This window comes from Oncorhynchus gorbuscha, linkage group LG15 (genome assembly GCF_021184085.1).
Source record: "Oncorhynchus gorbuscha isolate QuinsamMale2020 ecotype Even-year linkage group LG15, OgorEven_v1.0, whole genome shotgun sequence".
Taxonomy (NCBI): domain Eukaryota; kingdom Metazoa; phylum Chordata; class Actinopteri; order Salmoniformes; family Salmonidae; genus Oncorhynchus; species Oncorhynchus gorbuscha.
In genome coordinates, this window is record NC_060187.1 from 34,938,861 (window position 1) to 34,966,542 (window position 27,682).

At 44.1% G+C, this 27,682-nt stretch overlaps 1 protein-coding gene across 2 annotated transcripts in view; it reads left to right on the forward strand.

Moving 5' to 3' along the window:
* adamts10 (ADAM metallopeptidase with thrombospondin type 1 motif, 10) overlaps nt 1-25,689 on the forward strand; it is a 63,190-nt gene extending 37,501 nt beyond the window's left edge. For both annotated transcript variants that reach the window (XM_046300931.1, XM_046300932.1), the window contains exons 16-25: nt 2,435-2,568; nt 11,101-11,224; nt 14,873-14,953; nt 15,144-15,307; nt 15,392-15,518; nt 16,363-16,492; nt 16,949-17,153; nt 17,361-17,537; nt 23,517-23,691; nt 23,788-25,689. In XM_046300931.1, coding sequence (XP_046156887.1) covers nt 2,435-2,568; nt 11,101-11,224; nt 14,873-14,953; nt 15,144-15,307; nt 15,392-15,518; nt 16,363-16,492; nt 16,949-17,153; nt 17,361-17,537; nt 23,517-23,691; nt 23,788-23,897 — 1,427 coding nt within the window. In that variant the 3' untranslated portion in view covers nt 23,898-25,689. The remainder of the gene's footprint in view (nt 1-2,434; nt 2,569-11,100; nt 11,225-14,872; nt 14,954-15,143; nt 15,308-15,391; nt 15,519-16,362; nt 16,493-16,948; nt 17,154-17,360; nt 17,538-23,516; nt 23,692-23,787) is intronic.
* The last annotated feature ends 1,993 nt before the right edge of the window (nt 25,690-27,682 follow it).

The window sequence follows — 27,682 nt, forward strand, 5'->3', positions numbered from 1 at the left end:
CTGTTATAGCCTCGCTACTGTTATACCCTCGCTACTGTTATAGCCTCGCTACTGTTATACCCTCACTACTGTTATACCCTCGCTACTGTTATAGCCTCGCTAATGTATTTAACCTCGCTACTGTATTTAACCTCGCTACTGTTATATCCTCGCTACTGTTATAGCCTCGCTACTGTTATAGCCTCGCTACTGTTATATCCTCGCTACTGTTGTAGCCTCGCTACTGTTATAGCCTCGCTACTATTGTAGCCTCGCTACTGTTATAGACTCGCTACTGTTATAGCCTTGCTACTCTTATAGCCTCACTACTGTTGTAGCCTCGCTACTGTTGTAGCCTCGCTAATGTTTTAACCTCGCTAATGTTTTAACCTCGCTACTGTATTTAACCTCGCTACTGTTATAGCCTCGCTACTGTTATAGCCTCGCTACTGTATTTAACCTCACTACTGTTATAGCCTCACTACTGTATTTAACCTCACTACTGTTATAGCCTCGCTACTGTATTTAACCTCGCTACTGTATTTAACCTCGCTACTGTATTTAACCTCGCTACTGTATTTAACCTCGCTACTGTTATAGCCTCGCTACTGTTTTAACCTCGCTACTGTATTTAACCTCGCTACTGTTATAGCCTCACTACTGTTATAGCCTCGCTACTGTGTTAACCTCGCTACTGTTATAGCCTCGCTACTGTATTTAACCTCACTACTGTTATAGCCTCGCTACTGTATTTAACCTCGCTACTCTTATAACCTCGCTACTGTTATTTTTCACTCTCTTTTTATTGTTTTTATTTCTTTACTTACCTATTGTTCACCTAATACCTTTTTTGCACTATTGGTTAGAGCCTGTAAGTAAGCGATTCACTGTAAGGTCTACACCTGTTGTATACGACGCACGTGACAAATAAACTTTGATTTAATTTGAAATTGCATTCTAAACTGAAGATCATGATAAGGTGACTATTGGAATCAGGTGTGTTAGCTGGGGCAAAACTCTGACGCCAATCAGGCCCTCGAGGACTGGAATTGCCCACCCCTGCTATAGAGGACCAGCTGCTTCTCTGGTCAACTCAATCTAGCTCTTAATCATGCTACTGTATGTGTTGTTTACCAAAAGTATTACGTGACACCTAATGAAACATACAGCTCTCAATAACCTCTGACTTATTTCTGATGGTATTTTCATGTCCTTCCCAAAACACCAACCATCTATGGGATCCTATAGAGGACCTTCACAGTTGCTCCTCTCACCACCAGCCTGTACTGATGACAACAGGCAGGATGGGTCCATGGACAAGTGGTACCTGGTGTGGTTGTCCGGCTGTAATAGACCATCCTTGACAAGGACAGACGAGTTGTGTGTTCCGAGATGCCGTTCTGCACACCATTGTTGTACTGTGCCTTGTACTGCGTAGTTATTTGCCTGTTTGCGGCCCGCTTGCACAATTCTTTCCATTCTCCTTCAACCTCTCTCATCAAAAAGCTGTTTTTGCCCACAGGGCTGCCGCTGACTGGATGTTTTCTGTTTGTCACACAGTCTCGGTAAATCATAGACACTGTCGTGTGTGAAAATCCCAGGAGGGTGGCTCTTTTTGAGATACTGGATCCGACACGCCTGGCAACGATGATCATACCATGCACAAGTTGCTTAGGTCACTCGTTTTGCCCATTCTAATGTTCAATCGAACAGGAACTGAATGCCTTGATGTCCGTCTGCTTTATATAACAAGCCACGTGACTCACTGTCTGTAGGAGCGATCCATTTTCGTGAACGGGGTGGTGGTGTACCTGTCCGGTGAGTGTATATTGTTGTTTACCCAAGAGTATCACAAACAATGAATGAAAATAACAATGCACAGCTCTTCTAAACCTCTGACATGATGGTATTGTCAAGTCTGGGTATTTGTTGTTTACCTAAGAGTATTACGTAACAACTTATGAAACCAACAGCTCTTAGCCTGCGTTTACACAGGCAGCCCAATTCTGATCTTTTGCCCAGTTATTGGAAAAAGAGCTGATCTGATTGGTCAAAAGACCAATTAGTGGAAAATATCAGAATTGGACTGCCTGTGTAAACCCAGCCTTAAAAACTGACATGATGATATTGTCAGATCCTTGCCAAAACACCAGCGATCTAGTCAAGACCTATTTGTATAATGGCTTACGTGTAGACCAAGAGACGAGTAGACCAAGAGACGTGTAGACCAAGAGACGTGTAGACCAAGAGACGTGTAGACCAAGAGACGTGTAGACCAAGAGACGTGTAGACCAAGAGACGTGTAGACCAAGAGACATAGGATTGTGGGTTTAAGTACTTCTAGGTCACCCCCCCCCCACCCCAAATTTGCTGCAGAATCTAATCCGGGATCTATTTGTGTTTGTATTGAACTATTGTCTCATGTTCCTCTTCTCTGTGCTGCTCTGTTGTCCAGGTGGAGTGAAGTCCTGCTCTCTGAACTGCCTGGCGGAGGGATATAACTTCTACACAGAGCGTGCTCCGGCTGTGGTGGACGGGACCCCATGTCGGGACGACTCTCTGGATGTCTGTGTGAATGGAGAGTGCAAGGTGAGACTGCTCTGTCCTTTCTGTCCTCTCATTTAACTCTCCTCCTGGTTGTCTTCTTAAAGTAGTATTGCCTTTCAGATGGTGTTGCTCACTGCTCACACAAACGATGCTGATTGTTCCCCCATTCTGTTGTTTTTGGATGGCTTCAGAGCCTGTCAAGAAGCAGAGTGGCTTTGGACTGGGAGGGGAGGAGGGAAAAATGAAATACACTCGCTGAATGACACCAAACCACAAAACATCTGAATTGTTGTTTTGTGGTTTCCTGCAGCTATGTGGAGCAGAGCTAGATTTCATTAGGCAATTGAACGGCCATCCCTCTCTCCTCTCTTGGGCTTTGTTTGGAGCTGTCTCAGGGCCTGGGCACATGAAGTGGGTGTGAGTGGAAGTCTCTGGGCTCGTCCAGACTGAGAGAGGAGCCTGTTTATCAACTATTATCCTCTCTTCTCTTACTTGGTTCTGTTCTGTGTAGCAGGAACTCAGTGACCCTCCAGCTCAGCTGGCTGCACGGCTAGCTGCTAAATATATTCACTTCAGCCCCTCTCTCCCACTCCCACTCTCTCTCTGTTTCTTATTCACTCTCTCCCACTCCCACTCTCTCTCTCTGTTTCTTATTCACTCTCTCTCTCTCTCTCTCTTCTCTCTCTCTCTGTTTCTTATTCACTCTCTCCTTTCTCTCTCTCTCTCTCTGTTTCTTATTCACTCTCTCCCACTCCCACTCTTTCTCTCTGTTTCTTATTCACTCTCTTCCCACTCCCACTCTCTCTCTCTGTTTCTTATTCACTCTCTCCCACTCCCACTCTCTCTCTCTGTTTCTTATTCACTCTCTCCCACTCCCTCTCTCTCTCTGTTTCTTATTCACTCTCTCCCACTCCCACTCTCTCTCTCTGTTTCTTATTCACTCTCTCCCACTCCTCTCTCTCTCTGTTTCTTATTCACTCTCTCCCACTCCCACTCTCTCTCTCTGTTTCTTATTCACTCTCTCCGAACTCCCACTCCCACTCTCTCTCTCTGTTTCTTATTCACTCTCTCTCTCTGTTTCTTATTCACTCTCTCCCACTCCCACTCTCTCTGTTTCTTATTCACTCTCTCCCACTCCCACTCTCTCTCTCTGTTTCTTATTCACTCTCTCCCACTCCCACTCTCTCTCTCTGTTTCTTATTCACTCTCTCTCTCTGTTTCTTATTCACTCTCTCCCACTCCCACTCTCTCTCTCTCTGTTTCTTATTCACTCTCTCTCTGTTTCTTATTCACTCTCTCCCACTCCCACTCTCTCTCTGTTTCTTATTCACTCTCTCCCACTCCCACTCTCTCTCTGTTTCTTATTCACTCTCTCCCACTCCCACTCTCTCTCTGTTTCTTATTCACTCTCTCCCACTCCCACTCTCTCTCTGTTTCTTATTCACTCTCTCCCACTCCCACTCTCTCTCTGTTTCTTATTCACTCTCTCCCACTCCCACTCCCTCTCTCTGTTTCTTATTCACTCTCTCCCAAACACTCTCTCTCTGTTTCTTATTCACTCTCTCCCACTCCCACTCTCTCTCTCTGTTTCTTATTCACTCTCTCCCACTCCCACTCTCTCTCTCTGTTTCTTATTCACTCTCTCCCACTCTCTCTCTCTGTTTCTTATTCACTCTCTCCCACTCTCTCTCTGTTTCTTATTCACTCTCTCCCACTCCCACTCTCTCTCTGTTTCTTATTCACTCTCTCCCACTCCCACTCTCTCTCTCTGTTTCTTATTCACTCTCTCCCACTCCCACTCTCTCTCTCTGTTTCTTATTCACTCTCTCCCACTCCCACTCTCTCTCTGTTTCTTATTCACTCTCTCCCACTCCTCTCTCTCTCTCTTTCTTATTCTGTTTCTTATTCTGTTTCTCCCACTCCCACTCTCTCTCTCTGTTTCTTATTTACTCTCTCCCACTCCCTCTCTCTCTCTGTTTCTTATTCACTCTCTCCCACTCCCACTCTCTCTCTCTGTTTCTTATTTACTCTCTCCCACTCCCACTCTCTCTCTCTGTTTCTTATTCACTCTCTCCCACTCCCACTCTCTCTCTCTGTTTCTTATTCACTCTCTCTCTCTTTCTTATTCACTCTCTCCCACTCCCACTCTCTCTCTGTTTCTTATTCACTCTCTCCCACTCTCTCTCTCTGTTTCTTATTCACTCTCTCCCACTCTCTCTCTCTGTTTCTTATTCACTCTCTCCCACTCCCACTCTCTCTCTCTGTTTCTTATTCACTCTCTCCCACTCTTGTTTCTCTGTTTCTTATTCACTCTCTCCCTCTCTCTCTCTCTGTTTCTTATTCACTCTCTCCCTCTCTCTCTCTGTTTCTTATTCACTCTCTCCCACTCTCTCTCTCTGTTTCTTATTCACTCTCTCCCACTCACTCTCTCTCTCTGTTTCTTATTCACTCTCTCCCACTCTCTCTCTCTGTTTCTTATTCACTCTCTCCCACTCTCTCTCTCTGTTTCTTATTCACTCTCTCCCACTCTCTCTCTGTTTCTTATTCACTCTCTCCCCCACTCTCTCTCTGTTTCTTATTCACTCTCTCTCTCTCTCTCTGTTTCTTATTCACTCTCCCACTCCCTCTCTCTCTGTTTCCTTCACTCTCTCTCTGTTTCTTATTCACTCACTCTCTCTCTGTTTCTTATTCACTCTCTCCCACTCCCACTCTCTCTCTCTGTTTCTTATTCACTCTCTCCCACTCCCACTCTCTCTCTGTTTCTTATTCACTCTCTCCCACTCTCTCTCTCTGTTTCTTATTCACTCTCTCCCACTCCCACTCTCTCTCTGTTTCTTATTCACTCTCTCCCACTCCCACTCTCTCTCTGTTTCTTATTCACTCTCTCCCACTCCCACTCTCTCTCTCCTTATTCCACTCCCACTCTCTCTCTGTTTCTTATTCACTCTCTCCCACTCCCACTCTCTCTCTGTTTCTTATTCACTCTCTCCCACTCCCACTCACTCTCTCTCTCTCTCTGTTTCTTATTCACTCTCTCCCACTCCCACTCTCTGTTTCTGTTTCTTATTCACTCTCTGTTTCTTATTCCCTCTCCCACTCTTCTGTTTCTTATTCTCTCTCTCCCACTCTCTCTCTGTTTCTTATTCACTCTCTCCCACTCTCTCTCTCTTTTATTCTCTCCCACTCTCCACTCTCTCTCTGTTTCTTATTCACTCTCTCCCACTCTCTCTCTCTGTTTCTTATTCACTCTCTCCCACTCTCTCTCTGTTTCTTATTCACTCTCTCCCACTCTCTCTCTCTCTGTTTCTTATTCATTCACTCTCTCTCTGTTTCTTATTCACTCTCTCCCACTCTCTCTCTCTGTTTCTTATTATTCACTCTCTCTGTTTCCACTCTCTCTGTTTCTTATTCACTCTCTCCCTCTCTCTCTCTGTTTCTTATTCACTCTCTCCCACTCTCTCTCTGTTTCTTATTCACTCTCTCCCACTCTCTCTCTCTGTTTCTTATTCACTCTTTCTCTCTCTCTGTTTCTTATTCACTCTCTCCCACTCTCTCTCTGTTTCTTATTCACTCTCTCTCTCTCTGTTTCTTATTCACTCTCTCTCTCTCTGTTTCTTATTCACTCTCTCTGTTTCTTATTCACTCTCTCTCTCTCTCTGTTTCTTATTCACTCTCTCTCTCCTCTCTGTTTCTTATTCACTCTCTCTCTCTCTCTGTTTCTTATTCACTCTCTCCCACTCTCTCTCTGTTTCTTATTCACTCTTTCTCTCTCTCTGTTTCTTATTCACTCTCTCCCTCTCTCTCTGTTTCTTATTCACTCTTTCTCTCTCTCTCTGTTTCTTATTCACTCTCTCCCACTCTCTCTCTGTTTCTTATTCACTCTTTCTCTCTCTCTGTTTCTTATTCACTCTTTCTCTCTCTCTGTTTCTTATTCACTCTTTTCTCTCTCTGTTTCTCACTGTTTCTTATTCTCTCTGTTTCTTATTCACTCTCTCTCTCTGTTTCTTATTCACTCTTCTCTCTCTCTCTGTTTCTTATTCACTCTTTCTCTCTCTCTGTTTCTTATTCACTCTCTCTCTGTTTCTTATTCACTCTCTCTGTTTCCACTCTTTCTCTCTCTCTGTTTCTTATTCACTCTCTCTCTCTCTCTCTGTTTCTTATTCACTCTTTCTCTCTCTCTGTTTCTTATTCACTCTCTTCTCTCTCCTGTTTCTTATTCACTCTCTCTCTCTGTTTCTTATTCACTCTTTCTCTCTCTCTCTGTTTCTTATTCACTCTTCCCTCTCTCTCTCTGTTTCTTATTCACTCTCTCTCTCTGTTTCTTATTCCTTATTCACTCTCTCTCTCTGTTTCTTATTCACTCTCTCTCTCTCCTCTCTCACTCTTATTCACTCTCTCTCTCTCTGTTTCTTATTCACTCTCTCTCTGTTTCTTATTCACTCCCTCTCTCTCTGTTTCTTATTCACTCTCTCCCACTCCCACTCTCTCTCTGTTTCTTATTCACTCTCTCCCACTCTCTCCCACTCTCTCTCTCTGTTTCTTATTCACTCTCTCCACTCTCTCTCTCTGTTTCTTATTCACTCTCTCCCACTCTCTCTGTTTCTTATTCACTCTCTCCCACTCTCTCTGTTTCTTATTCACTCTCTCCCCTCTCTCTCTGTTTCTTATTCCCACTCTCTCTGTTTCTTATTCACTCTCTCTCTCTCTCTGTTTCTTATTCACTCTCCCACTCTCTCTCTCTGTTTCTTATTCACTCTCTCACTCTCTCTCTCTGTTTCTTATTCACTCTCTCCCACTCTCTCTCTGTTTCTTATTCACTCTTCCCTCTCTTCTCTGTTTCTTATTATTCTCTCTGTTTCTTATTCACTCTCCTCTCTCTGTTTCCTCTCTCTGTTTCTTATTCACTCTTTCTCTCTCTCTCTGTTTCTTATTCACTCTCTCCCACTCTCTCTGTTTCTTATTTCTTATTCTCTCTCTCTGTTTCCACTCTCTCTCTCTGTTTCTTATTCACTCTTTCTCTCTCTCTGTTTCTTATTCACTCTCTCTCTCTGTTTCTTATTCACTCTTTCTCTCTCTCTGTTTCTTATTCACTCTTTCTCTCTCTCTGTTTCTTATTCACTCTTTCTCTCTCTCTCTGTTTCTTCACTCTCTCTGTTTCTTATTCACTCTCTCTCTGTTTCTTATTCACTCTCTCTCTCTCTCTCTTTTTCACTCTTATCACTCTCTCTCTGTTTCTTATTCACTCTTTCTCTCTCTCTGTTTCTTATTCACCTTTCTCTCTCTCTGTTTCTTATTCACTCTCTCTGTTTCCACTCTCTCTCTCTCTCTCTGTTTCTTATTCACTCTTTCTCTCTCTCTGTTTCTTATTCACTCTTTCTCTCTCTCTGTTTCTTATTCACTCTTTCTCTCTCTCTTTCTTATTCACTCTCTCTCTCTGTTTCTTATTCACTCTCTCTCTCTCTCTCCCACTCTTTCTCTCTCTCTCTGTTTCTATTTCTTATTCTGTTTCTTATTCACTCTCTCTCTCTCTGTTTCTTATTCACTCTCTCTCTGTTTCTTATTCACTCTCTCTCTCTGTTTCTTATTCTCTCTCTCTCTGTTTCTTATTCACTCTCTCTCTCTGTTTCTTATTCACTCTCTCTCTGTTTCTTATTCACTCTCTCTGTTTCTTATTCACTCTTTCTCTCTCTCTCTGTTTCTTATTCACTGTTTCTTATTCACTCTCTCTCTGTTTCTTATTCACTCTCTCTCCTTATTCACTCTTTCTCTCTGTTTCTTGTTTCTTATTCACTCTCTGTTTCTCTCTCTCTCTGTTTCTTATTCACTCTGTTTCTTATTCCTCTTTCTCTCTCTCTGTTTCTTATTCACTCTTCTCTCTCTCTCTGTTTCTTATTCACTCCCTCTCTCTCTCTGTTTCTTATTCACTCTTTCTCTCTCTCTGTTTCTTATTCACTCTCTCCCACTCTCTCTCTGTTTCTTATTCACTCTTTCTCTCTCTCTCTGTTTCTTATTCACTCTTTCTCTCTCTCTCTGTTTCTTATTCACTCTTTCTCTCTCTCTGTTTCTTATTCACTCTCTCTCTCTGTTTCTTATTCATTCACTCTCTCTCTGTTTCTTATTCACTCTTTCTCTCTCTCTCTGTTTCTTATTCACTCTTTCTGTTTCTTATTCTCTCTCTCTGTTTCTTATTCACTCTCTCCCACTCTCTCTCTCTGTTTCTTATTCACTCTCTCTCTCTGTTTCTTATTCACTCTTCCCTCTCTCTCTGTTTCTTATTCACTCTTATTCTCTCTGTTTCTCTCCACTCTTTCTCTCTCTCTGTTTCTTATTCACTCTTTCTCTCTCTCTGTTTCTTATTCACTCCCTTTCTCTCTCTCTGTTTCTTATTCACTCTTCTCTCTCTCTCTGTTTCTTATTCACTCTCTCTCTGTTTCTTATTCACTCTTCCCACTCTCTCTCTGTTTCTTATTCACTCTCTCCCACTCTTTCTCTCTCTCTGTTTCTTATTCACTCTCTCTCTCTCTGTTTCTTATTCTCTCTCTGTTTCTTATTCACTCTTTCTCTCTCTCTCTGTTTCTTATTCACTCTTTCTCTCTCTCTCTGTTTCTTATTCACTCTTTCTCTCTCTCTCTGTTTCTTATTCACTCTCTCCCACTCTCTCTCTGTTTCTTATTCACTCTTTTCTCTCTCTCTGTTTCTTATTCACTCTTCTCTCTCTCTCTGTTTCTTATTCACTCTCTCTCTCTGTTTCTTATTCACTCTCTCCTGTTTCTTACTCTCTCTCTCTCTGTTTCTTATTCACTCTCTCTCTCTCTGTTTCTTATTCACTCTTTCTCTCTCTCTGTTTCTTTTCACTCTTTCTCTCTCTGTTTCTTATTCACTCTTTCTCTCTCTCTGTTTCTTATTCACTTTCTCTCTCTCTGTTTCTTATTCACTCTCTCTCTCTCTCTGTTTCTTATTCACTCTCTCTCTCTCTCTGTTTCCACTCTTTTCTCTCTCTGTTTCTTATTCACTCTTTCTCTCTCTCTGTTTCTTATTCACTCTCTCTGTTTCCACTCTTCTCTCTCTCTCTGTTTCTTATTCACTCTTTTTCTCTCTCTCTCTGTTTCTTATTCACTCTTTCTCTCTCTGTTTCTCTCTCTCTGTTTCTTATTCACTCTTTCTCTCTCCTTATTCACTCTTTCTCTCTCTCTGTTTCTTATTCACTCTCTCTCTCTCTGTTTCTTATTCACTCTTTCTCTCTCTCTGTTTCTTATTCACTCTTTCTCTCTCTCTCTGTTTCTTATTCACTCTTTCTCTCTCTCTCTGTTTCTTATTCACTCTTTCTCTCTCTCTGTTTCTTATTCACTCTTTCTCTCTCTCTGTTTCTTATTCACTCTTTCTCTCTCTCTGTTTCTTATTCACTCTTTCTCTCTCTCTGTTTCTTATTCACTCTTTCTCTCTCTCTGTTTCTTATTCACTCTTTCTCTCTCTTTCTCTATCTTTATCTCTTAATTTCTAGGTCTCTGTTTCTTTCCCTATCATACTCTCCTTCTCTCATTATTTCTCACAGTTTCTATCTCCCAGGTTCTGTCCCATTCCTCCCGTCTCTCTCTTATATTTATTGTGTATATAAAAAGGAGAAAACGGTGAGGAGAAAAATGTAAGTATTGTTTGCAGCCTCATGGTGGTTAGGATCCAGAGAGTAAGAGATTTATTTGAAGCGAGCGAGAGTGAGTGGAGAGAGAGATGTGTGTGTGCTTGGAAACACATGCGCAGGCTGCAGCAGGCCGTCTGCCTGGCCTGGCCCAGGCTCACCAGGGGACACGGCCCAGAGCCCAGTCTGAACTGAAGGGCCAAGGCCCAGCCTGGAACAAGTCCTGCTATTACTAAGGGGAAATAGCTTCCACATTGATAGTTAATGGAACCTAGACTTGCCTGGGTCAACAGGGTTTAAAGTGCCCCAGGGTTGCTCCATCCATCCAGTCACATGTTAGAGTTACTGTACAGGGCAGGAGTTAATTTAGACCAACATTTGTGTTGGCTTGAACCTTCTGTTGCTATTTGTTTTTTTTTGTATTTTATTACGGTCCCATTAGCTGTTACCGAAGCAGGAGCTACTCTTCCTGAACAGCTCAAGGTCAAAACTACATCAATTTAAAAAAGGCACACGTAGCCTACATATTAATACATACACACAAACTCTCTAGGTCAAATAGGGGAGAGGCATTGTGCCGTGAGGTGTTGCTTTATCTGTTTTTTAAAACCAGGTTTGCTGTTCATTTGAGCAATATGAGATAGAAGGGAGTTCCATGCAATAATGGCTCTACAGGATATAATACTGTACGCTTTCTTGAATTTGTTCTGGATTTGGCAACTGTGAAAAGACCCCTGGTGGCATGTCTGGTGGGGTACGTGTGTATGTCACAGCTTAGTACAGGTTGTGTCTTAGACACCTGGGAAACATTTCAATCAGCCTCACTTCTGTTGCTGAAAGGACAGTGTGCGTTCTGCTTTGCTCTCTATAGGGGCTAGTGTCTGTGTCTGTGTGCCTCTGCCTGCACCCGCTGATCTATGGCCCTTGTCTCCCTGCAGCACGTGGGCTGTGACCGGATCCTGGGCTCGGATGTGAGGGAGGACCGCTGCCGTATCTGCGGGGGTGACGGGAGCAACTGTGAGGCCATAGAGGGCGTCTTCAATGACTCCTTGCCTGAAGGAGGTACAGTTTAGTATACAGAGCCGAAGTCTATTCACCACAATACTGCTAGGAAGGAATCTTAACCCCGTTCTTTGATGCTTACTGCACAATGATGGTCTCTACAGTTAGGGTGGTAGTGTGCCTCTCTCTCAGGCTGGGCAGGCGTGGACAGACAGACACTGGGGAGACTGTTCTGTTCCAAGACTTGGCAACAGGACATGTCTCTCTCTTTAAAAGACCCTGATTGCTGCGTTTTTCTGTCCTCAAACTCTCTGCTCCCTCCAACACCACTTCTAGAACAGGCCAATAACACATACCTCTCAATTAGACTGGGGAATAGGACTGAAAAACACAAATAAAATGTCAAAGAAGAAAGGGCCTGTGTTTTGGACCAGGGAGCTCGAGAGCAACGTTCTGAGAATGAGAGGTAGTTACGTTCGAGAGATCCATCGAAGGATTATGCAACCAAATAGTTTTATGGAAATTCAAACAACGTGTGCATTTTGGATTCTGACATGAGCTAAATATGTGTTGGACTACCGCCTTGCAATGTGAGTTAAGGGGACCTCAGACATTCTGAAAGTAATGTATAATTATCTGTTCACATGCGAGCTTTCTAGTTGCATGATCTGCATACTGTACCAGTTAATCATATAGAGTTACTGGTGAAGATCTTGCCCTGCCAACCCCTTTCTCTCCCTCCTGTAGGTGCATAATGACCTTTTATTTCAGTACCTATTTCAGTCTAAACACTCTTGGCCCTGATTAATGGTCTGTGATTAATTCTGTGGAAACATGTCAGGGGAACTGATACAGCCCAGCCAGGCTTACAGATGATGCCAGGCACAAGAATTAGCCATCACCATCTCCAAGAAAACCAAGCCGTTGTCGAGGGCTTGTGGTTGGCTCAGCCTATAGACACTCCAGAGGTCTCGGTTCCATCATAGTGACAGTTGGAAGGCTTGTGGTCCTCTGTCCTATTAGAGAGCCGTGGGTAACATCACCCTGCAGGTACATGATACTGCACTAACCCTAATGCCTAACGTCACCCTGCAGGTACATGATACTGCACTAACCCTAATGCCTAACGTCACCCTGCAGGTACATGATACTGCACTAACCCTAATGCCTAACGTCACCCTGCAGGTACATGATACTGCACTAACCCTAATGCCTAACGTCACCCTGCAGGTACATGATACTGCACTAACCCTACTGCCTTCTCAAACACTTGAATAATATTGTTTCTTTTTAAGTATGGTCAAACTCCGAATACTTTTCCTGTAGGCTATTGTGTGATTATGTGTGCTTTAAAGCATAGTCAAACTCAGAATACTTTAAAGTGCGGTTAAACTGCAAACACCCACTATTGATCAATATTAACCATGGATAAGTTTCCTTAGATCCTCTGAACCCATTTCCTTAGGTTCTACATGTGATTGTAATACAATTCTGTATCAATTTCCTTAGATCCCTGAACCAGTTTCCTTAGGTTCTACCTACCACCGGTGAGATTCATTATTATAGGAAAATAGTTCTGCCAAATTGAACCCCTACATTTTGTGGATGAGGAGGACGAGATCTTTCACCATGAAGTCTCGGCTAGAGAATCCCTCACAGAGATTTTGAAGTAAGGTCTCTTAATTATTATTTTTTGTGGCCAGAGGGAAGTCTTGAGTCCAACCGAGGGAAACGGATCAAAACGCCAGGTCGCTCTCATCCGGGTCACAGCACCAAATGTTGTGGAAAACCCCATCCAAAGATTAAGGCAGAGACTATTTCATGATATTATAGAAAATCATTTAATACAAGCAGCTGCAGATCCACCTCTGATTTCACAAGGAAGAACTCAATGAATACATATCCACCCTTATATAGTGGGAGGTGATCATACTGTCATATTGTTTACACAACAGTTCTTTCAACACATCCAGAACAGTTGCCTGTGTCAGGGTGCAGACATACTAAGAGTCTATGGAAGGCATCACATCACAGTCCAACACTGAACTTGGGAAGTTACAACAGCTCACTCCAAATTCTGCCACCACAATATGGAGACCTTGGGCTTTTTATTTATTTTACTAGGCAAGTCAGTTAAGAACAAATTCTTATTTTCAATGACGGCCTAGGAACAGTGGGTTAACTGCCTGTATAGGGGCAGAACGACAGATTTGTACCTTGTCAGCTCAGGGATTTGAACTTGGAACCTTTCGGTTACTAGTCCAACGCTCTAACCACTAGGCTACCCTGCCGCCCCTTTCTTTTCCACTGGCGAGGAAGGCTGTGGGGGAGGAAGGCTGTGGGGGAGGAAGGCTGTGGGGGAGGAAGGCTGTGGGGGAGGAAGGCTGTAGGGGAGGAAGGCTGTGGGGGAGGAAGGCTGTGGGGGAGGAAGGCTGTGGGGGAGGAAGGCTGTGGGGGAGGAAGGCTGTAGGGGAGGAAGGCTGTAGGGGAGGAAGGCTGTGGGGGAGGAAGGCTGTGGGGGAGGAAGGCTGTAGGGGAGGAAGGCTGTAGGGGAGGAAGGCTGTGGGGGAGGAAGGAGTGTGTGGGGTTTCTCTTGTGCCTGTTTGGGGGCATGTGGCAGGCAGTTTTAGGTGTAGGTTGCAGGAGTGGTATCCCTTCTGCAACCCTCAGAGTGAACACACCCTCCTGGGGTGGCCACAGCTCGGTGGCTGGGACCACACTGGACGGCTCAGCAACAGTCTTAGCCTGGGCCTACACTCTGGTTCCTGGCTGATTTACGAGCCACAGAGCAGTCATGTCTACAGGGTTTTTTATGTCTCTGAGGTGCAGACCAATCCTCACTCCCAGGAGGGTTTAAATGGGGTTTGTTGTCATTCACTAACCAAGCAGTACAGCAGATGGGCTGGTGTTTTGAGCATGTTGTTCTATCTAGAGATTCACACCTAAGAGTGACGATGGTGCCATTTTCTCCCCTGCCTCTGCAACCTTACTAGTCCCATCTGAGGTCTGAGACGCTCTCTCATCTATCTTTCTAGGTTCTCTCTTCATCTGTCGAGTCTATTCTCTCTCTTTCATTCTGTCTGTCTGTCTGTCTGTAACTTTGGTTGTGGTGGAGGGTTACTCAGGGGTTGAGGGCCAGGGGTTTATTGCTCTTTGGCTCTCTCTTTACCGCATAGGCCCCTGATTGTTAACAGAAAAACCTCTCCCTCTCCAGCTGCCAGGAACCGCAAGTACAGAGCCGGGTTACTGAATTTACTCACTGCACTGACTGCTGCACCAGAGAGGGGTCAAAAGTCAAGCCTCTCCTTTCCTCAGCGGTCGCACCATTGGAATGGATTATTTAAAAATATTTTTTTTGTGAGACTGAAGTTATTTACAGGGCTGTGGTGGCTGGCTGGACAGCACAGCCTGGCTTCAAACATGGTTACTGAACGCTGCCCAGGAATTTGGTTGGAATCCGAAGGCTCTGTTTATTCCATTGAAGTCCCACAGAGTAAAACACTATTTATACATCATTCTCCCTCCAGTATGTCAGTGAATAACACTTCCACATTGCCTTTCTCCTCGTGTGTGCGTGTGTGCGTGTGTGCGTGTGTGTGCGTGTGCGTGTGTGTGTGTGTGTGTGTGTGTGTGTGTGTGTGTGTGTGTGTGTGTGTGTGTGTGTGTGTGTGTGTGTGTGTGTGTGTGTGTGTGTGTGTGTGATCCCAGGTTATGAAGAGGTGGTCAGAATCCCCAAAGGATCTACCTTCATTCATATTCAGGAGCTCAACATCTCCCTCAACTACCTAGGTGAGAGTTCATGTCTCTTCTGTGTCACACAATGTGTTATTCTGTCATGCTGGATTCTATAGTGTGCATTCACACTCAAACTGAAATGAAAATGTAAGTGCATCGGCACATCAGTAACACTGTTATTAGAACTATTAGAACATATAACACGTTTGCAGTCAGACATCCTCTCGTTCCTTCTCTGCTATAGTGCTGAAGAGTAAAGGGGACCAGTACTTCATCAATGGGAAGCTGACCATCGACACCCCTCGTAGGTTCGACATCACAGGGACCACCTTCCACTACCGCCGACCCACTGATGAGCCTGAGACCCTGGAGGCCCTGGGGCCCACCAACATGACCCTCATCGTCATGGTAATGGCCTAGCTGTGTATGTTATTGTGTGTGTAACGGTAATTATTCTATGGCATACCATACGTGACATGCGTGTGTGTGCAGGTGCTGGTGAGGGACGAGAACCCAGGGATCCACTACCGCTTCAACCCTCCAGTCAACAGAGACCCTCTGACTGGATACGCCTGGCACTACACATCCTGGTCCCGCTGCTCTGCACTCTGCGCTGGGGGTACCACCACTACTGGCTCTATAACTCTGTACTGTACTCTTCTCTGGCTCTACCATTGATCATTGATTGATTGATATTATTTGATTCAGAAATGCACACAGACTTTTATTCATGCAGTTCAATCTCTAATCCCATATTCATTTCATATTATTGAGGCTAAAAATACCACCATGGTCGTCATGACACACCCATTGTGTTTTACTAATGATCCATTTATCTGCTGGGCAGGGCTGGGTCCTCCATATAGACAGTCTATTGACCTCTCTAGTAAACTCACTGACTCACTCAGGCAGATGCATGCACAGTGCATACCCTCACTTTCTCCAGGGCTTTCTCATATTCCCTCTCTCACACACACAAACACATGCTGGTAGATAAAATAGTCGTTGAGAGTTTTCCTAATGTAACACTGACCCTGGGGAAACATGGGAATGGAATGTTTATGAACAGAGGTACTGTGGGGTTGGTGAAACCGCAGGAGTTCGTGCTGAAGCCAACTTTGAAGTTACACACTCTCTTTCTTTTGCTTTCTTTCTGTTGCGGGTAAATGATCCAAAGTAACTAGCTTGATATAAACTCATTCACGTTGTTTAAAAGCACATTTCCTTGACCCTCATGTCAGCAAAACAAGCGAGAGGAGAAGTACCTGTACAAGTTGGCCACACTTCTCCAGTAGAGGGTATACATCTTCATACTGGTCCACTGTGGGATTTGAACCCATAACCTTGGCGTTGCAAGCACCGTGTTCTACCAACTGAGCCACACAGTGTGAGCTGCGTCGGAGGAATGATCAAAAGAGTTGTCGCTGTTTTATAATGTGTTTTTCTCTCCTTCTCTCTGTCAGGTGCTCAGATCCAGCAGGTCGTGTGTAAGAAGCAAGCTGATCACTCCGTGGTCTACAACCACTTCTGTGACAAGAAGAGCAAACCCAAAGATAAGAAGCGAGGCTGCAACTCTGAGCCATGCTCCCCAAGGTGAGTGCCAATGTATCTGTCCCACTGCGTGTTTGGAGCTCCTCTGATTGGGCCCTTTATGACTATATACGCAGGATACGTTTTTACCTATCATGTGTGTATGTAACTTCCTGACTGATGTCTTGAGATGTTGCTTCAATATATCCACAATTTTCCTCCTTCATGATGTCATCTATTTTGTGATGTCCCCCTGGCCCTCCTGCAGCAAAGCACCTTCACAATGGGGCGGCAGGGTGGTTAGAGTGTTGGACTAGTAACCGGAAGGTTGCAAGTTCAAACCCCCGAGCTGACAAGGTACAAATCTGTCGTTCTGCCCCTGAACAGGCAGTTAACCCACTGTTCCTAGGCCATCATTGAAAATAAGAATTTGTTCTTAACTGACTTGCCTAGTTAAATAAAGGTAAAATTAAACATGTGTGAGATTCTGCTAAACTAAGCCCTGTGTGTCTCCCACAGCTGGGGGTCTGGGGAGTGGTCTGAGTGCAGTCGCAGCTGTAACGGGGGCCTAAGGACCAGAGAGGTGCTGTGTAAGAGGAAGATCTCTCCTACAGAGGAGAAGGTGCAGGACGACGGTGCCTGTACCCCCCCAGGACCACCCCTCACTGAGCCCTGCAACAACCACACCTGCCCCCCAGAGTGGCTGGCCCTGAACTGGTCAGAGGTACACCCAAAATACCCCCAGAAGCCTATCAAACGTTTTTTTAAACTAACAAGCAGAATGTAGAGATTTCTTGAAATGTAACTAGTGCCACCTGCTGGTTGGATTATGTACTGGTCTCTGGTGTGCTCTGGGGCTATAGAGGCTGGAGCTCTGATTTGAATAATCTCTCCCTCATCTCTTTCACTCTCATCCCTCTCTCTCCCCCAGTGTAATCCCAGCTGTGGTCCAGGGTTCAGGCACCGTGTCCTTCTGTGTAAGAGGGGGGAGAGTGGAGGCACACTGCCAGAGTCCCAGTGTCCCAAGTATGGGCGTCCCACCACCAGGGTGCGCTGTAACCTGCAGCGCTGCCCACCCCCCATGTGGGTCACAGGTCCCTGGGGAGAGGTAAAGCTGGGGTTAACATGGGCTCTGCTCTGTATTGAACTCTGCTCTCATTTAACTAGACCTCCTACAGGTGTAGGATATTAATTTGACCAGTTTTGCCAGGAGTAAAATAATCTAAATTAGTTTTGATTAGACGACAGTAGGCTATAGTTTAGGTGTAGCCTGAAGTTGCATTTCGGATACACTTGTATGTCGTAGCGGAGACCAATATCTATCTTGTGTTATTAAGCTACAGTTGAAGTCGGAAGTTTACATACACCTTAGCCAAATAAATTTAAACTCAGTTTTTCACAATTCCTGAAATTTTATCCAAGTAAAAATTCCCTGTCTTAGGATCACCACTTTATTTTAAGAATGTGAAATGTCAGAATAATAGTAGAGAGATTTCTTTCAGCTTTTATTTCTTTCATCACATTCCCAGTGGGTCAGAGGTTTACATACACTCAATTAGTATTTGGTAGCATTGCCTTTAAAATTGTTTAACTTGGGGCAAACTTTTCAGGTACCCTTCCACAAGCTTCCCACAAAGTTAGGTGAATTTTTGTCCCATTCCTCCTGACAGAGCTGGTGTAACTGAGTCAGGTATGTAGGCTTTCTTGCTCGCACATGCTTTTTCAGTTCTGCCCAAAATAAATCTATAGGATTAAGGTCAGGGCTTTATGATGGTCACTCCAATTCCTTGACTTTGTTGTCCTTAAGCCATTTTGCCACAACTTTGGAAGTATGCTTGGGGTCATTGTCCATTTGGAAGACCCATTTGCGACCAAGCTTTAACTTCCTGACTGATGTCTTTAGATGTTGCTTCATTATATCCACAATTTTCCTCCTTCATGATGTCATCTATTTTGTGATGTCCCCCAGTCCCTCCTGCAGCAAAGCACCTTCACAACATGATGCTGCCACCCCCGTGCTTCACGGTTGGGATGGTGTTCTTCGACTTGCAAGCCTCCCACTTTTCCTCCAAACATAATTTTTTATAAAAAACAATATTATTATTATTAAAAATATTATTTTTTATTATTCAAAATATTATTATTATTTAACCAGGTAGGCAAGTTGAGAACAAGTTCTCATTTACAATTGCTCGTCTGGAGGGTTGTTAACAGGGTCCAAAGAAGGGCCAGAAGTATACAGAATGGTGTCGTTTGCATAGAGGTGGATCAGAGACTCACCAGCAGCAAGAGTGACATCATTGATGTATACAGAGAAGAGAGTCGGCGCAAGAATTGAACCCTGTGGCACTCCCATAGAGACTGCCAGAAGTCCGGACAACAGGCCCTCCGATTTGACACACTGAACTCTATCAGAGAAGTAGTTGGTGAACCAGGGGAGGCAATCATTTGAGAATCCAAGGCTATCTGTCAATGAGGATGTGGTGATTGACAGAGTCGAAAGCCTTGGCCAGGTCAATGAATACGGCAGCACAGTAATGTCTCTTATCGATGCTGGTTATGATATCGTTTAGGACCTTAAGCGTGGCTGAGGTGCACCCATGACCAGCTCTAAAACCAGATTGCATAGCGGAGAAGGTGCTGTGGGATTCGAAATGGTGGGTAATCTGTTTGTTGACTTGGCTTTCGAAGACCTTAGAAAGGCAGGGTAGGATAGATAGAGGTCTGTAGCAGTGTGGGTCAAGACTGTTCCCCCCTTTGAAGAGGGAGATGACCCCAGCTGATTTCCAATCTTTGGGAATTTCAGATGACACGAAGGAGGTTGAACAGGCTAGTAATAGGGGTTGCAACAATTTCGGCAGATAATTTTAGAAAGGGTCCAGATTTTACAGCTCTTTCAGAACATCAGCTGACTGGATTTGGGAGAAGGAGAAGTGGGGAAGGCTTGGGCGAGCCGCTGTGGGGGGTACAGTGCTGTTGACTGGGGTAGGGGTAGCCAGGTGGAAAGCATGGCCAGCCGTAGAAAAATGCTTATTGAAATTCTCAATTTTAGTGGATTTATCGGTGGTGACAGAGTTTCCTATCCTCAGTGCAGTGGGCAGCTGGGAGGAGGTGTTCTTATTCTCCAAGGACTTTACAGTGTCCCAGAACTTTTTTGAGTTTGTTGCAGGAAGCAAATTTCTGCTTGAAAAAGCTAGCCTTGGCTTTTCTAACTGCCTGTGTATATTGGTTTCTAACTTCCCTGAAAAGTTGCATATCACGGGGGCTGTTCGATGCTATTGCAGAACACCATGTGATGTTTTTGTGTTGGTTAAGGGCAGTCAGGTCTGGAGAGAACCAAGTGCTATATCCTGGTTCTAAATTTCTTGAATGGGGCATGCTTATTTAAAATGGTGAGGAGGTCATTAAAAAAAATAACCAGGCATCCTCTACTGACGGAATGAGGTCAATATCCTTCCAGGATACCCGGGCCAGGTCGATGAAGTGTTTCAGGGAGCGTTTGACAGTGATGAGTGGAGGTCGCTTGACCGCTGACCCATTACGGATGCAGGCAACGAGGCAGTGATCGCTGAGATCTAGGTTGAAAATAGCAGAGGTGTATTTAGAGGGCAAGTTGGTTAGGATGATATCTATGAGGGTGCTGTGTTTACGGCTTTGGGGTGGTACCTGGTAGGTTCATTGATCATTTGTGTGAGATTGAGGGCATCAAGCTTAGATTGTAGGATGTCTGGGGTGTTAAGCATGTTCCAGTTTAGGCCACCTAGCAGCAAGAGCTCTGAAGATAGATGGGGGGCAATCAGTTCACATATGGTGTCCAGAGCACAGCTGGGGGCAGAGGGTGGTCTATAGCAGGCGGCAACGGTGAGAGACGTGTTTTTAGAGAGTTGGATTTTTAAAAGTAGAAGTTCAAATTGTTTGGGTACAGACCTGGATAGTAGGACAGAACGCTGCAGGCTATCTCTGTAGTAGATTGCAACACTGCCCCCTTTGGCCGTTCTATCTTGTTTGAAAATGTTGTAGTTAGGGATGGAGATTTCAGAGTTTTTGGTGGGCTTCCTAAGCCAGGATTCAGACACGGCTAGGACATCCGGGTTGGCAGAGTGTGCTAAAGCAGTGAATAAAACAAACTTAAGGAGGCGGCTTCTATTGTTAACATGCATGAAACCAAGGCTATTACGGTTACAGAAGTAATCAAAAGCGAGTACCTGGAGAATGGGAGTGGAGCTAGGCACTGCAGGGCCTGGATTCACCTCTATATCACCAGAGGAGGAGTAGGATAAGGGTACGGCTAAAAGCTATGAGAATTGGTTGTCTAGGATGTCCGGAAAAGAGAGTAAAAAGGAGGTTTCTGGGGGCAATAAAATAGCTTCAAGGTATAATGTACAGACAAAGGTATGGTAGGATGTGAATACAGTGGAGGTAAACCTAGGCATTGAGTGATGATGAGAGAGATATTGTCTCTAGAAACATCATTGAAACCAGGTGATGTCATCGCATGTGTGGGTGGTGGAACTGAAAGGTTGGATAAGGTATAAGAGCAGGGCTAGAGGCTCTACAGTGAAATAAGCCAATAAACACTAACCAGAACAGCAATGGACAAGGCATATTGACATTAAGGAGAGGCATGCTTATTCGAGTGATCATAAGGGTCCAGTGAGTAGTGAGGTTGGTTGGGGTCACGGCGATTCAGACAGCTAGCCGGGCCATCGGTAGCAAGCTAGCAGAGGATGGAGGTCTGTTTTTAGCCACCTTGTGCGTTTCCATCGGTAGATTAGTGGGGTTCTTGAAATACAAATGGTATAGAGAGAAATAGTCCTATAATTCCTATAATAACTACAACCTAAAACTTCTTACCTGGGAATATTGAAGACTCATGTTAAAAGGAACCACCAGCTTATATATGTTCTCATGTTCTGAGCAAGGAACTTAAACATTAGCTTTCTTACATAGCACATATTGCACTTTTACTTTCTTCTCCAACACTTTGTTTTTGCATTATTTAAACCAAATTGAACATGTTTATTTATTTGAGGCTAAATATATTTTATTGATGTATTATATTAAGTTAAAATAAGTGTTCATTCAGTATTGTTGTAATTGTCATTATTACAAATACATTTTTTTTTAAATCGGCCGATTAATCGGTATCTGCTTTTTTGGTCATCCAATAATCGGTATCGGTGTTGAAAAATCATAATCGGTCGACCTCCAATCTCTAGGAGACCGAATGCGTCTCCTTCCTGAGCGGTATGATGGCTGCGTTGTCCCATGGTGTTTATACTTGCGTACTATTGTTTGTACAGATGAATGTGGTACCTTCAGGTGCTTGGAAATTGCTCCAAAGGATAAACCAGACTTGTGGAGGTCTACAATCTTTTTGCTGAGGTCTTGACTGATTTCTTTAGATTTTCCCATGATGTCTTGCAAAGAGGCACTGAGTCTGAAGGTAGGCCTTGAAACAATTGACTGAAAGGCTAATTGACATCATATCAGAAGCTACTAAAGCCATGACATAATTTTCTGGAATTTTACAAGCTGTTTACAGGCACAGTCAACTTAGTGTATGTAAACTTCGGACCCACTGGAATTGTGATACAATCTGTAAACAATTGTTGGAAAAATGACTTGTGTCATGCACAAAGTAGATGTCCTAACCGACTTGCCAAAACGTTAGTTTGTTAACAAGAAATTTGTGGAGTGGTTGAAAAATGAGTTTTAATGACTTCAACCTAAGTGTATGTAAACTTCCGACTTCAACTGTATATAAAACAACGCTTGTTGATGTGTATGGCTGCATTTCAGATACATTTTTAAAAACATTTGAATGTCGCAGTAGTAGGACCGACTGTAGTAGGAAATGTATTCTGTCTGGTGCTTTAACGTTTGAGCGAGCGAGAGAGAAAGATAACTGTGGACTCGGCTATTTCAGCCACCTGTGTATAAAATTGAGCAAACAGCCATGCAATCTCCATAGACAGACATTGGCAGTAGAGTGACCTTACTGAGGAGCTCAGTGACATTCAAAGTGGCGCCGTCATAGGATGCTACCTTTTCAACAAGTCAGTTCATCATATTTCTTCCCTGTTAGAGCTGCCCGGTCAACTGTAAGTACTGTTATTGTGAAGTGGGAACGTCTATGAGCAAAAACGGCTCAGCCACAAAATGGTAGGCCACACAAGCTCACAGATTGGGACCACCGAGTGCTGAAGCGCACAGTGTATAAAAATGGTCTGTCCTCGGTTGCAACACTCACTTCTGAGTTCCAAACTTCCTTTTGAAAGCAACGTCAGCACAATAATTGTCGGGAGCTTCATGAAACAGGTTTCCATGGCCAAGCAGCCACACACAAGCCTAAAATCAATATGTGCATTGCCAAGCGTCGGTTAGATTGGTGTAAAGCTTGCCACTATTGGACTCTGGAGCAGTGGAAACGTGTTCTCTGGAGTGATGATTCACGCTTCACCATCTGGTAGTCCGACTGGACGAATCTGGATTTGGCGGATGCCAGGAGAACACTACCAGCCTGAATGCATAGTGCCAACTGTAATGTTTGGAGGAGGAATAATGGTCTGGGGCTGTTTTTCATGGTTTGAGCTAGGGAAGAGAAATCTTAATGCGACAGCATACAATGACATTCTATACGATTCTGTGCTTGTGATTCTGCACAATTGGCCCAGTGTCATCCAAGTTAGGGGAGGGTTTGGACGGCAGGGTTGTACTTGTCTCATCACACGGTGGGCCGAGTGCAATGCACGCTGACATGGTCACCAGGTGTACCGTGTTTTCTCCGACACGTTGGTGTGGCTGGGTTAAGCAGGCATTATGTCAAGAACCAATGTGGCTTGGCTGGGTTGTGTTTCGGGGGACACATGGCTCTCGACCTTCGCCTCTTCCGGGTCTGTACGGGAGTTGCAGCGATGGGACAAGACTGTAACTACCAATTGGATACTGCGAAATTGGGGAGAAAAAGGGGTAAAAAATAATGAAATTAATAATACATTTAAAAAGTGCTCTATTGTATTTACTATGTCCTCATAGTTTTGTGACCTGTATCTCTCTCTCTCGCTCTCTATCCGTTCTATGTTAGTGCTCAGCCAATTGTGGTCTGGGTCAGGAGATGCGCTCTGTGCAGTGTCTTGTACACACCGGCCAGCCGTCCAATGAGTGCCCAGACCTCCTGCGCCCGGCAGCCATGCAGCAGTGCAAGAGCAAATGTGACCTCAGCAGCCTACCCATGGACATCCCTGAGGGTGACCCTGAAGGTCAAAGTTCAACTCTGTATTAATTACCCTCTCAGTATATTTTCCTGCTAGCTTAATATCCATTTAAGATGTTTTAATATATTTTTTCCCTTCCAGAGTGTAAAGATGTGAACACAGTGGCGTACTGCCCCCTAGTGCTCAGGTTTAAGTTCTGCAGCCGCCCCTACTTCAGACAGATGTGCTGTAAGACCTGCCAAGGACACTGACCCCTGATCCAGAGTGAGAACCAGACCCATACTCAGAGTCATCCCCAGCGGGACCAGACCAGACCGCCTGAGCTGAACATTCCACAGGGGGAGGGACTGACAAGCCATCGCACCACAGAGCAGCCTCTCTGACATCAGGGGAGGGTGAGAGAGAGAACTGTGCTTTTATCGCCCACTCTGAAATTGCCGTAACTGATACCAGCTGTGGGGGCATTGCTGTGAAGACCAGATGAGCTGCTGGGATACCGCTGTTTCTATGTCCTTATATCGTTATTAGCGTTTGGTGCTACTACCATTGCCATGCTGGCCACAGGACTGGCCAAAGTACTCTGTTCAGTTTAGTTACGTTTCCCTGTTGTTTATTAAGTGGCCCAATCTTACCCTGAGACACTGTCCATACGGACCTTTACTTGTATATTTACAGACGTTGCTCTATGTGTACACAATCTACACTGTACAAATGAAATTTACCTGATACTTTATCACTTACCAAATGTAAATGTTAATGTTAGTTATCTGGTGGCTGTTGTCAACTCACGTGGTGAGTTATCTTGTCAATGCTTCGTCTCAGAACTAAATCTTTATGAATTCTTATTAATATTATGCTTTTTGAAAAGGGTTTGATTTGCACAAAGTATGGCTACTCATAAGGATACTGTATGTTTAGTTATTTGGGACTTGTCTCGACGACTCTACTGAATACTAAGGTTCTCCATCCACGGTCCGGTCTACGCTCATAACCGTTTACTCACCACTGTCTTGTCATGGGACCCAGCAAGGGCTGGTCAATGGTCGGTTCAGTTCACGTCTAGCAGCTAACCTCAACACATCTCTCATACTGTAGCCCTTACTGTACACATTTAGATACAGGCACATGTACCGTGGCCTCATCAATGTGAAAAATGCTACATGGTACATGGTTCTCTGTACTAGTCACGTATACAGTGAGTGAAAAAGTGTCCATCACTGAGTGAAACACTTCCAACAACCGATTAGATGGGAACAAAGACCCTCACATGTCCTCTGGTCTTAAGTGGTCCTTCTGTCTGATAGCATGGCCCTGCGGCGCCTCTAATGGTCAACCAGTTAACTTCGGTTTTTAATATGCTGCATGTACAGTGAAGGCCTTTTTCCACATCCATCCATCTACTGAGCTCACACCAAGAACCAGCCCTTGCAATATGACCGCTCTGGTTTCTGTTGGAGTAACTACGTTGTTATTACTCTCCTGATGGTGCTTTAGAATGGTGCTATTTCTTAGCTAATTATTGTTGTTATTTGTTGTCATTCTGGTGAATATAAAGTGCTTTTGTTGAGGTGCTAAAGAAATAGTGCTATATAAGTTTGTGAGAAGAGGAGGAGAAGTTAACCCTTTATTTCCTTACCTACAGTAACTCAGTATGGGACAGACACATAAGTTACCAAACATTCAGTCTCTTATAAAACTGGGTGTCTGCACACAGACTGATACTTTACTATCTCACAAAAACCATAACAAAACTGTTTTAATAAAACATACTGTCTTATTTGACTGTCTAAATATGTAAGCTACATTTTCTATTTTCTATTTTGAACCATCTGTGTCTATGGTCATAGTGTGACATCAGAGACAAACCATTTTATCAAATATTAGGGACAATATTATTTGTTGTTTTCAGATGCTTATTGTTACAGATATGTACTGTGTTTTAATTACTACAGAAACATTCCCCCGTTCCCCATGTACAACCATTGAAATGAACATATTAAAGTAAATAAATATGGCGCATTGTTAATAAATGCATTGAGCATTGTGTGCTTTAGCCTCTCTCCCTCTGGAAACCCCTGGCCCAGACAGAAAGCTAGATCATCAAATGATCATCCATCTATTTCTGTATCTCATAGATGTCATGGAAAATAATGACGCTAGTGTTTCCTCACTGAGGTTGTGATATGTCTGCTTTAGGCTCTTCCTGATTGGGGGAAATCTGCAGATGGTTACCGAGGCCTGGCATGAGTCATCCTCACCACTAACATGTTACGTTTCAGGCCCTGCATCATAGCAGAGCTTAACTTGGGTCCTTCCGGGGTATGCTGATGTTCACCCAGAATGAGGAGGCTATTGAAGGCAAGGAGCCCCACATCTCTCAGCAATATACTTTATACTCGTGATTAAACTGTGCTGATCTGAGGCCCACTGCATTTGCAGTAACAATGTGAATCTCTACTTGTCAGTGAAGAGCCGAAGAGCCTAATTTAATTTAACTGAGACCAAGGTCTCTTTTACAGATGAGCACTGAACTACCTAAATGACAGAAGACACACATCAAAGTATAAATACAAAACGCAAGCAGAAAGAAAAACAGTCATGAAAAACAAACCCATTCATCAGTAATAGGGTCCTCAATCAGCTTTCTGAATTTGCTTAGAGGCACCAAATTTAAGAACAGTTTGTTCCACAAATAAGGTGCAAGAACTAAAAGCTGATTTACCTAACTCAGGAGAGACCACATTGATTTCCAGAGTTAGCCATCCCTGAGAACGGGTGTGGTAATGCGTACAGTACCAGTCAAAAGTTCGGGCACACCTACTCATTCAAGGGTTTTTCTTTATTTGTACTATTTTCTACATTATAGAATAATAGTGAAGACATCAAATCTATTAAATAACACGTATGGAATCATGTAGTAACCAAACATTTTTTAAACAAAGTATATTTTTAGTATATTTTTAGTTTCCTGAGCGAGAATAGGATTTTGTCATGGTCTCTGACCTCCTCCCTATAGGCTGTCTCATCGTTGTCGGTGATCAGGCCTACCACTGTTGTGTCATCGGCAAACTTAATGAGGGTGTTGGAGTCGTGCCTGGCCATGCTGTCATGAGTGAATAGGGAGTACAGGAGGGGAATGAGCACGCGCCCCTGAGATGCCCCTGTGTTGAGGATCAGTATGGTGGATGTGTTGTTACATATCCTTACCTCCTGGGGACAGACCATCAGGAAGTCCAGGATCCAGTTTCAGAGGGAGGTGTCCCAGAGTCCTTAGCGTATTGATGAGCTTTGAGGGCACTATGATGTTGAACGCTGAGCTGTAGTCAATGAATAGCATTCTCACGTAGGTGTTCCTTTTGTCCAGGTGGGAAAGGGCCGTGTGGAGTGCAATAGAGATTGCATCATCTGTGGATCTGTTGGGGCGATATGCAAATTGGAGTGGGTCTAGGGTTTCTGGGATAATGCTGTTGATGTGAGCCATGACCAGCCTTTCAAAGCACTTCATGGCTACAGACGTGTGTGCTACGGGTCGGTAGTCATTTAGGCAGGTTACCTTAGTGTTCTTGGGCATAGGCACTATGGTGGTCTGCTTAAAACATGTTGGTATTACAGACTTGGACAGGGAGAGGTTGAAAATGTCAGTGAAGACACTTGCCAGTTGGTCAGCGCATGCTCGCAGTACACGTCCTGGTAATCCGTCTGGCCCTTCATCCTTGTGAATGTTGACCTGTTTAAAGGTCTTACTCACATCGGCAGTGGAGAGCGTGATTGCACAGTCTTCCGGAACAGCTGGTGCTCTCAAGCATGTTTCGGTGTTATTTGCCTCGAAGTGATTATAGAAGTAGTTTAGCTTGTCTGATAGGCTCTTGTCACTGGGCAGCTCTTGGCTGTGCTTCCCTTTGTAGTCTGTAATGGTTTGCAAGCCCTGACACATCCGTCGAGCGTCAGAGCCGGTATAGTATGATTCGATCTTGGTCCTGTATTGATGCTTTGCCTGTTTGATGGTTCATCGCAGGGCATAGGGGGATTTCTTACA